Source organism: Plasmopara halstedii (genome assembly GCF_900000015.1).
Source record: "Plasmopara halstedii genome assembly, contig: Scaffold_110, whole genome shotgun sequence".
Lineage (NCBI taxonomy): Eukaryota > Oomycota > Peronosporomycetes > Peronosporales > Peronosporaceae > Plasmopara > Plasmopara halstedii.
The window spans coordinates 684,741-695,227 of record NW_020187031.1 but is presented as its reverse complement, the minus strand read 5'-3'; the positions used below and the strand labels follow the sequence as shown (position 1 = coordinate 695,227).

At 48.3% G+C, this 10,487-nt stretch overlaps 3 protein-coding genes across 3 annotated transcripts; 1 reads left to right on the top strand and 2 right to left on the bottom strand.

Annotated features, from left to right (window-relative positions):
* Positions 1-3,716: 3,716 nt before the first annotated feature.
* On the bottom strand, positions 3,717-4,313 carry PHALS_00148 (NADH dehydrogenase [ubiquinone] 1 alpha subcomplex assembly factor 4; the record flags this gene model as incomplete). Its single annotated transcript, XM_024728403.1, has 1 exon — positions 3,717-4,313. One exon carries the CDS (start codon positions 4,311-4,313, stop codon positions 3,717-3,719), a length of 597 nt encoding a protein of 198 aa, XP_024572187.1.
* A 387-nt stretch (positions 4,314-4,700) lies between these two features.
* PHALS_00147 (Nonsense-mediated mRNA decay protein) lies at positions 4,701-7,229 on the bottom strand (the record flags this gene model as incomplete). The annotated part of the gene is made up of 1 exon (XM_024728392.1): positions 4,701-7,229. One exon carries the CDS (start codon positions 7,227-7,229, stop codon positions 4,701-4,703), a length of 2,529 nt encoding a protein of 842 aa, XP_024572186.1.
* Positions 7,230-10,129: 2,900 nt separating this feature from the next.
* PHALS_00146 (uncharacterized protein) lies at positions 10,130-10,459 on the top strand (the record flags this gene model as incomplete). The annotated part of the gene is made up of 2 exons (XM_024728381.1): positions 10,130-10,153; positions 10,211-10,459. 2 exons carry the CDS (start codon positions 10,130-10,132, stop codon positions 10,457-10,459), a joined length of 273 nt encoding a protein of 90 aa, XP_024572185.1.
* Between the last annotated feature and the right edge of the window lie 28 nt (positions 10,460-10,487).

Below are 10,487 nucleotides of genomic sequence, written 5' to 3'. Positions count from 1 at the left end.
CGTTGCCAGACCCCGATCGTCTTTTTAGTGTCGTCTGTGACGCTTCGGACTTTGCCATCGGTTGTGCACTACTGCAAGCAGACTCCGAGGGCGAGATCGGATGATCGCATTCGAATCTCGCAATTCTCTGGCTGATGCATTGTCGCGCAGACCAAATCATGAGCTTGCTCATGTCACGACGGTGACGTCGTCAGTGACGGATTTGATCCGCGCCGCATACGTGGGTATGGTACGTGTATTGCGCTGCTACAGGCTCTCGGGAGTAAGGAGTTTGGAAACTCGTACAAGAAATTTTCGGCGCGTTTTGCGCGCACGTTTCCACCGATATTCGTTGATTAACGGGTTGCTGTATCATAGCACCGATTCGAAGGATACGCCACGAATTGTGGTTTCTCACGATGAGACTTTAAAATACCTATCCTCTATGAGGCCCACAACACCCAACTCAGTGGTCATCTCGGTTGTGAGAAGACGTACAGCTCTGTGAGGAGCCACTACTGGTGGCCCAAGCCGAACAAATGGACGAGCACATATGTGCGCACTTGTGAGACAAGTCAAAGGATGAAACCCTTTCCGAATGCGGCAGCACCGCTGGCCATATTACTGGTACCCTCCGGGTGTTAGCAGTCCACGAGTATGAATTATGTGTTTGGTCTGCCGAACGACTCGGCGGGCAACACGGGTGTGGTGGTCTTTGTGGACCGTTTGATCAAGATGGCTCATCTTGCGGTAGTGCCAGACACCATCACCAGTGTGGGTACATCGACGCGGTATGTAGATCGTGCCATTCGACGACATGGCCTTCCGGAGTCAGTTGTCTCTGACACAGACTCACGCTTCACTCGGAAATTTTGGTCTACACTCTTCAAGGTGCTGGGCACCGATTTGACTATGTCAACAGCGGACCATGTGAAGACTGATGGTCAATCTGAGCGCGTGATTTGTGTTATGAAGACGTTCTTTGCAGCGTCTGCTCTGAGATGCCGAAGCGCTGGAGCGCCGTGCTGCCACTTGTAGAGTTTGCTCTGAACGATGCAGTGCATGCGTCTACCGGCTGCACGCCGTTCTACGTAAACGGGCTTGTTAATTCTCGCGTCCTGCTGACATCGCCATCCCATGGCTCAGGGCTTAATGATGGAGTAATTGCCGAACGGCTAGCTGATGTCAGTCCCTCACTGTCCGCAAAGAAGTCGATGACTTTCTGTCTACCCGACTGAGTGTCTACGACACGCTCGCGATGCGGATGGCTGAAAGCCAAGGCATGCAGAACGAATATGTAGACGGACGTAGCAGAAGAAATGTTGAAACCATTAAGGTCAAAGACCTAGATTTACTAAATGCTAAAATCCTTCCTACACATGTAATCTCTGCTGTCTTTAAGACGAAGCCCCGTCCACGGTTTTTCGGACATTTTAAGGTCGTAAGCGAGCGAGGCGTTGTGTATACGCTAAACCTTCCGAGAAGTTTGCGCACCCACCCGGTGTTTTATGTGGTTTGCTTAAGCTGTACCGGGATCCGGCCAAGTGAACGCGGAAGCGTTGGCACCGGGGTGGCACCCATACGCGCTCGGCCACCCATAAGCTGAACCAGCAACTGAGTCTAAGCACGAAGTGCAACAGTTTCCGTTTCCAACGGCGTCGGGCTCTCCACCGTCACACGAAGTGACGCATTCGTCTGCTCGACAGCTAGGAGCCGCCCCGATAGAGCGCGATAGACCTTAACGTGAGGCAGTCGGTGCACAACATGCTATAAGCTCTCGAGGTCTCCCGCACAGCGGTATGCGACCTCGGCAAGATGCTCAGTGGAGTGCCGATAACAACAGACTTTGTCCTGAAGATCTCGAAGAGGATCCCGAGTCACCTGACGTCGATCGACCACGTCTTCATCGTCCGCCGCCGACTCATCTCGACAAGAACGGTGGCGTCCACTATCACGTGGAACGCCTTTTGGGTCGACGTCGTGGACAGGGTCAAATCAGGTATATTGTGAAGTGACGGGGATACCCAAACTCCGAGAACACGTGGGCGTTTGGGGTGCCACTTCGGCAAGACTCCCCAGACGTCTTAGACGCTTATGATCAGAAGGATCATGACGCTCCGCGTCGTCGTGCGCCCCGCGCTTCTCGGAGGTAGCCCGGGAAGCCGTAGGGTCATGAGCTGAACTCAAGTTATGAACATGAGCTGCCGTGGTCGTAGACTCACCCGTGTGAGAAACCACAGAGCTCGCGGGAGCGTGATGGATTATTCCATGTGTGACAGGTCGACAATACGCAGGAAGTCGGCGTTGCGCCTTGAGTTTGCCAAACCCGAATCGAAGATGCGTTCTTCGCGCACGTCCACTTCCTTGTGGCTCCGTTGTAAGTGAGACAGCAAGGACAGTTTCCGGTGCCGCTGCATCCATCGCTCAAAGAACTGTTCATCATCTGCAGCGGTTTCGCCAATGGCGAGCACCGCAGGAATAGTCCGCATTGCGGGTACAGGACGCCTCCTCATTGAGCTCGAAGTCGAGCGCGGTACCTATCCACCGTGGTTCTTGAGGCTCCACGAAGCGAGTTCGGAAATCTTTCCGCTGGTCAAGCTCAGCTTGTGTATTGGCCACTACGTAGACGCCTAACGATCGACTGATCGCGTCTTTCGCTTCAGTAGTGGGATCCGTCGAGCGGAAGTCAAATTTCACACGAGGATATAGGACCGAACGTGGATACGAGCGTATGAGAGCCGCCCTGTGGGCAGCCTCCAACTGCTGCTCCTGTGCTTCGTCGAGGCGATAGGTAATAATAACACTTCCCACGGAAGTCGAGAGGTCGAGGAACGGACGTGTTGTCCGCAGCGCTTGTAAAGAACATAAGGTAGGTGACCTAAGTTTGGCTTCCTCCAAGCAAAGAGATACAGCAGCCCCGCTGAAGAATGCGTGAAGACAATCCAGGGACGTAAAGGTGTTTTATACATGCGAGCCTCGCATGAGGCGACAGTTAAATGTGAACTATGGGTATTTGCAGTTTGATGGGGGAGAGTGTAGCACGTACCGTGATAGAAGGGTGGGTCACACAAGATGGGGTGACCGTACAAAGGTGTGGAAAACAAATTAATACAGTGTCAATTCTGAACGGAAAAGCACCTTTGCCTTGGGTACACTCGTACTGTTTCTGGTATAGAACGTAAGATGATGCCTTAAATCAGTGCGGATTGAACGATGTGCTTCACTGAGATATCTGTCATGGAAATGTCTTCGCGATGTAGTGTATATTTCAATTTCTTCTGAAATCAATGCATGTGGAACAGATTTAGACGGAGTCTGACACAGAAAATTAGAGAAGATATACCTCTCTCTCAATATCCACGTACGAAGACTGCGATCAGGTGAAAAAAATTCTCCTGTATCTTTTTAATTTGGCAGAATAATTATGGTAGGTCATATAAATATTAGGAAGAATAGTTGACAGCTTAAGGTCTACGAATGAGTCACGTTCTATTTCAACTTTCAAAGCGGCCCAGGAAGTAAGCTAATCGAAGCGTAATTTTATGAAGGGACTTGACAGTACAAGAAGTCTTTACTTTGACGACACATTTTTGTAAACGCTAAGAAGACTGCTGTTGCTGATGAAGTTAACTTGAACATCGGGTACCACATGGGCTGGACGGTTTTCAATTCGTTCAACTTGAATAATTACTTACATTATAATTGCACTTACCACAATAGAGCATGTACACTTCTCTCTATTTAATATGGGGACTTTCAAACCACACACCGATTGGATACTCATTCCCTTTTGGTGGCAGCACGTTAGGAGGACCGACGCTTTTGAGAATGTTGCGCATTACATCAACTTCCAATCCGTACTTGTCTGCAAGAACTTCATGTGTCCATCCTTGAGGATTTTCATAGTGTAGACGTAATAATGTGCGCAGATCTCTTGACGTCAGTCGACCGCAAATCTTCTCTTCGTCTATACCTCCAATACCGGTGGAAGACGCAGCGCTTGTCTTATCAGTTGGGAGTTTAATGGGCTGTGATGACCGCAGTCGGTAGCTGCTAGCAGTAGACTCAAAAGATCGTGTACTCTGTTCAAGAAATCGAACGTGATCGTACTCGTCAAGCTTCTGAACATTGTGCAATAATTGCGTCTGCATTTCCATCGGATTCACATTCGAACTGTTTAAATCGGTGGGCGTAGAGGTCTCAGTGACATTAAGTTGTGTAGTACTGCCACGTGATAGAGCGACTAGATACTCCAGTGACATGTTCGTACGGATCACGCGGTTGCGCAAAACCGACGTAGCTGCCGACGAAGTTTTGCTCGTCGAGCCTCCCATATCGATCAATAATTCGTACTTAGAAATCTTTTTCTTTTTTTTGGTTTTAAGTGTGCTAGCTCATTCTACCAAATCTGTCTTGAGTATTTGAGTAGTGATACCGAAGACATCCACGTTCCCACACTGTTATCTCTCCTTCTTTACATGCCAGTTGGACTAGAAGACTAAGGAGGCTAATCGGATGTAAATGTTCCCAATGAATGCCGCGAGCAGCACAAGGGGTTGCGAAAGAGAACTTAAGCTTGTCCGAAAGGTTTTGTCACATGACGTAGCTTCATTTCCGTGTTGTCCAACACATTTGCTTACCTTTTTCCAATGCCGATGAATACCATCTCGTATTTGAAATTTCTGGCGTCTGACGTTCAAAATCAGTGTCAGGTACGAAATTTACGGGTTGATGAACGATTTCGGCATGTGCTGCTGTTGTTGCTTAGTACCAATCAAAGAATCCCCAAAACCTGGCGGCGGACGCGTGGGCGCCTGTGAAGTAGCAGAATCTTGCGTTTCGGTCTGAGTTAAAGGCGTCGAGGTACCTAAAAATGCGCTTAAACTCGACGCTCTTTGCTGGTAAAGCGCTGATTCGCGTTCTACAGCTGCTAAATCAGCCATTGACGTGAATGAGAATTTCTCGTCGCTTCGGTAGCTGCTTGGAAAAAGACTCTTTTTACCATTTAGATCTCCACCAAAGGCACTAAAAGGCATCAAAAAATTTGTGTCTTGTCCACTCGTTGACATGCTTAACCCTGTGTCAAGCGAAGTAAACCCATTCAAGTTGCTGAAGCCGACGCTCTCACCACTACTTTTCCAACCTGACAACATGGACTGGCTTAAAAAACTGTCTCCATCATTGTACGTATTCAAGCCTGCACAACCCGGAGATGCACCAAAAAAGCTACTACCAGCACCAAATGCACTGATGTGATTGAATTTTGCACGATCTTGTTCATCAGCTGGAGATATTGAACTTGGTTCTCGAAGGCTGAATGCACTTCCGCCAGAAAACGATTCCAAGGCGGAGCTCATTGATTCTCCATATTGCTTGGTTTGGCTCTCCATCATTTCTCTTCGAGCTAGCGATGGCTGATATACGATAACTTCATCCTCAAAATCGTCATCCTCATCCACACCAGTCCCAGCACGAAAGTCTTTGTTGAACAACTCTTCAGTACGTTGTGGCTGCTTAGAGTTCCCAATCGGAAAAGAACCATATTTCACAGGAGGGACTGCCTCTTGGACACTGTTGTTCTGCTGAGTGTTTGATTTGTCGGCAAATGTCGTGAAGTTCCCTGACTCATCGCAAAACATCAGCGAGTTCCCTCCATTGTATTCACACAAGTAGCGTGCAAAGCGATACAGTTTCAACGCACGGATTTTGGCAGCCTCCATATCCGATAGGGGTGCCGCTGATGACGCATTTTTCGCTCCTTTAACAGAGGACTGTGGCTCCCAATCGTCCTGTCTCGTAAGCTTTGACACGGTTTGCTCAAGAGGTGCGAATCCTCGAAGTTCAATGCTTTCCTTCAAGAGATATTGGCGGTCTATGACCCCATCACCACTTTGCTGCCCATTGCCAAGGGTCAACGATGCATGAAGCTCGCGGATTCGAACGTGATTGACAAGTTTCGCAAGCATGTTAAGAAAAGCTAAAACGAAATGGTCTCCACTGGTTCCTTGTTCGCTGGTGATCACATCGCTATAAAGTTTCCTTTGACGAGATGCTGAAAGCTTTTCGGTCAGTTCCTGCAAATCAGAATGCAATTTTAGATAGTCACAAAAGACAGCTACGGGACCTGCAAGTCGAAATTCCGAGATTGCTGAGTCCTTCGATTTCATGTCAAAAATATTCACAAGAAATTCCATTACACTGGTGACCATACGGATCGATAAACGGAGTGCATCTTCAAGTAGCGGGCGCGATTTCGAGGCTCGTATGATACAAAAGATGTTCGTCACGACGATTTTAAGCAGTAATGCGTCGCCAATAATTCCTGCTTGTAGCAGCATCTGCATATCTTTGAAAAGTACGGTCTCCATATCACGTGGATATATTGGCATTACTTCATCACTGCATCGACCTTTCGACGTTGATAAGGAATCATGTGATGACGATAACGCAAACAAAATACCATGCATACGCGTCAAACGATGCAAGAAGCTCTTTAACAAGGCCGACTTCTCCTTCGACGAAATCTGTGACGATGTCAATATAGTCGGAGCGGCCAAAGGACGTTGACGACTTCGCTCAAATAGTAAAGCAAGATTTTCCTCAGCCGTTGTAAATGGCTGTGATGTCAGTAAGCTACGGCAGTACCGATATACTGCCACAGTTTCCGCTTCCACATATGTAGCCAGCACTGCTAACTGATTGTGCGGATTCCCATTCTCTGGTAACACTGTCAACGCACGATTATACAGAGCTTCTGCTGCTGCAAAATTCTTTTTGGCCTTTTGACTATGCAACTCTCGGTAACGCGCCAAATCACCTAAGAAAACGTAACAGCGATGCAAACTCTTGCGACAGCAGGTAATGGCGTCGCTGTCGTCTTGAAGGACGCTCAAGCGCTTGAGCTGTAGCCACGATTCATAACGATCTCTTAAATGCGCATAAAAAGCCGCAGATTCATTAAGAAACTGCTGAAATTCGCTGGATACGCGCGCGAAATGCTCACGCACATTGCGGTCTGTTTGAGCTGCTACTGCATATTTACGAATGCGCCGTCGAAAATCCTCAATGCGGCGGTAAACACACGGTTTCCATAGTGCCTGCTCAACTTCCTTGCTGGCTGCAAATGCGGGATGCGCATCTGCCAAATGTGTAGCAGCATCCATCAGCCGGAGCCGCAGAGCTTCGGCATCCTGGGCTTTAAGTGGGTTAGCACGCAGTAGATCTCGTAGCTGCTTGTCCAGTACCACCATCTCCCTACAGACATAAAGGCATAATAAATGTGGACAAGAAGGGGGACAGAAATGCAGAAATTGGGCGTACACGTAGATGCGGCGTGGGTCCATTGGCTCAGTTGTGAGGGCGTCAATATAACTTCGGTTTCGAAAGCCACATTGTTGTCTTCGTTTTAATATACAACGAAAAGAAACCAAAACGTTTAATTTTTAATTCTATAATAGATGAAAAAATTGTCAGGAAGCAAATTTTTCAAGTTATTTCGAAAAACTCAAGCCTAGTTAGAAATTTCAGAAGATAAATAGATCAACTGGCTTATCAACACGTTCGACTCTTTATAGAAAGTCGTAAGAAAGTTGTAGAACAGATCTGCAACTTGCTTGCGAAAAAAACGGATGATTCCTAGGCGGCAGCTCACGATTCGATGTTGCCGTGCACCTTGCATAGAGAAAGCGTTCACGCAATCAGTCGGCGCTTACAATTGTGTGACCATGGCTACACCTGGACTGCCTATAGCTCTGTAGGTCTAACTATTTCATAACGAAAACTTTTAGATTTAGATATAGGCGACTTTGCCGCAAACAAAACAAAGAAATACAGTTTACATTTTGAGCGGAAGATTTTATTTGCCTTGGCTTAAGGTCATGGTTACTCTTGGAGTAAGCAGATGCGGTCCGCTACACTCGTACTAGTTCTAGTATCGAACGAAGGTCGGTGACCTTTAGTTTATCTTCATCTAAGCGAAAGAGCTACAGCAGCCCCGCTGCGGTCTTAGTATCTACAAAAAGTACCCTTTATGCTGCAACAAGCGTGAGGCTAGAAGCTCACGTGTCGCTTTTTCCGATTACTACTCCCAATCGTATTAAAATTTGTCATGAACCTCATCACATCGCCCATACTTTGATATTTCTGAGTTTGACTGTGGGTAATAGTGTAAGGTTTACGTACACCATAATAGGTATGTACATTAATGCACCCTCCCTCACCACAATGGTTTCCGCGCTAGAGTAACACCCATTTTGTCTTCTGAAATATTGTGCAAAAGAGAAAGCTTCGGAGGAACCATCCGCGCCGGAATTGCTTCACTTTAACAGTGCCTGCAGTCCCGAGCAAAATCTGCAGAGGCATCGGAATGTCTCTATCCTACGTGCCCATATGAATCTCGTCGTCTTTGCCTGAAAGGGTGAAGGGCGGTCTGAGCCCGATGTTGCGGTTGCGGACCCCAGGGTTAAGGCTCAACACGGGGACAGCGCGGCCAATCAAAAACCGGCCTGAGCAACAACTTATGGTTTCGAATTGCTAGCTTCATACACCCAATAAGGGACTTTCCAACACCAATTAACAAGTAGATCCGATTGAATTTACTTCGAGACGCTGAAGTAACTTTGTATATGCTATCCGATGTAGGCATAGAGGAGTAAGTCGTATCTAATAACACAGACAACTTGAACTCAGGCAAACTGACGGGTTATATACAAAAGAAACTCCAAGCAAAAAAACAACACAACAACTTATGCACACGCATTATCAGGACATACAATGCAGATATGCTTACTTGCACTGGCGCACAGCTTGACGAGCTGCGCAAGTACCCCGCCCTAGACCTACTCCATCCGTTGTCGCTTATCTCCTTTTATTGGTAATGTAATGGGCTACACTTAGCCATCATACGAAGGTTATAAATGTATCTTCTGTATGTATTGTGGGAATAAATAAAAACAGATTACAGTATGGTGCTCCGAAGTGCATACCGGATTTCTTATATGAAGTCATACACATTCTGTGTGAGACAGAATGCTGGTCCCTACTTGGGGAACTGTACTGGTGACGAGACCAAAGTGTCTCTGTCTTTGGAAGTGGGTGGCGTAAGCCAGTCCCTTCTACTGGATATCCTCCACGAAAGTTGAGGTTCAAGCTTTCAAAGTTCAAGCTCCGTACACTCAAAATCTTTTATTAGTTGAAGATGATCTCTTGTGGTGTTTTGCATGTAGCCAGGAACCATCACTCATTTTAATTCAGTTGCAAATTTACCTTTAAGGTTTTAAGTCGTTCTTCTTCCCTCCAAGTCGGGACTGTCCTTCTCCCTCCACGTCGAAAATCTCTTCCTCGACGCACAAGCGTGCGTGTTGTGTTTTAGGGACTGTTTGTGAACAGCGTTCTCTTACACCAACCAAGACGACGGGTGGGGAATCTTGACTAGACGGTCGTTGTCTGTGCCCGAAAGGGTGACGGGCAACCTGAGCTTGATTTCCGGACTGGCCACTGCGGTTGATGGACCCAGGGCGGAAGCCCATCACAGGGATAATGTGGCCAAGATGAGTCCGAGTCCCCAGACAAGTCCCCAGCGCAAGGCCTCCCCCGAGGAACCCCATAACCAAGACAACGGGTCGAGAATCTCGACTAGACGGTCGTCGTCTGCGCCCGAACGGGTGACGGGCGACATGAACCCGATTTCCGGTCTGGACGTTGCCGTTGGGAACCCCAGGATTGAGGCCCGACACAAGGATAGCGCGGCCAAGGATTATGCTCATGCACGAGCCAGATCGGATGCAGGCAGGCCTACTCAGCGCCACCGACTCCGGTAGCGCACAGCCACACAACATCACGTCGCGCACCCCCCCCCCGAACGTACGCGTTGCTCTCCAGCTCTAGCTGAAAGAGCTGAGATCGAGGCTATACACGACTGCCGGGGCCTCGCAGACGCTTATGAATACTTGGTTCGTTGCAGATTCGTCTGAGCCATCGTGGCTTTCCCACAAGCAGCTCATCGAGACTGAGAACCAAACTTCCATAGACATTGTGGATAGATACTTCGCCCGCTACCCTGGTCGCGACATTAGCTACCAAGCGTTTGTGGCTCAAGACTGCCGCGCCCTCCTTGCCATGGCCAACAATGATGATAGCTCATGTGTTGCGCATGCCATACAAATGGACATCTGGAGTGAGTATTTTACCCAAGCGAACAAGGCTGGCGTTCCGGTGACCATGGTTCAAGAAGGCTGACCAGATCGTTCGTTACTGTGGTCGAGCGGTTTGCAAGACCGGATGGAGCATTCATCTGGCCCAGCTCCAGCGTAACCTCTTCGACGGCCACGGTGCCGGATACATCGCAATCGCTCAGCGGGTGCTACCGATGCCTAACGTAGTTCTTCACCCTGGCGTCTACCTTGTTGGGGTGTTAAAAAATACATGCGGGTCACTGCTTTGCGATGCAGGCCACCAGTCACGAAGGAGTGATAATCCGTGAAAATGGCGCTAACTCTGGCCTAGGCGAC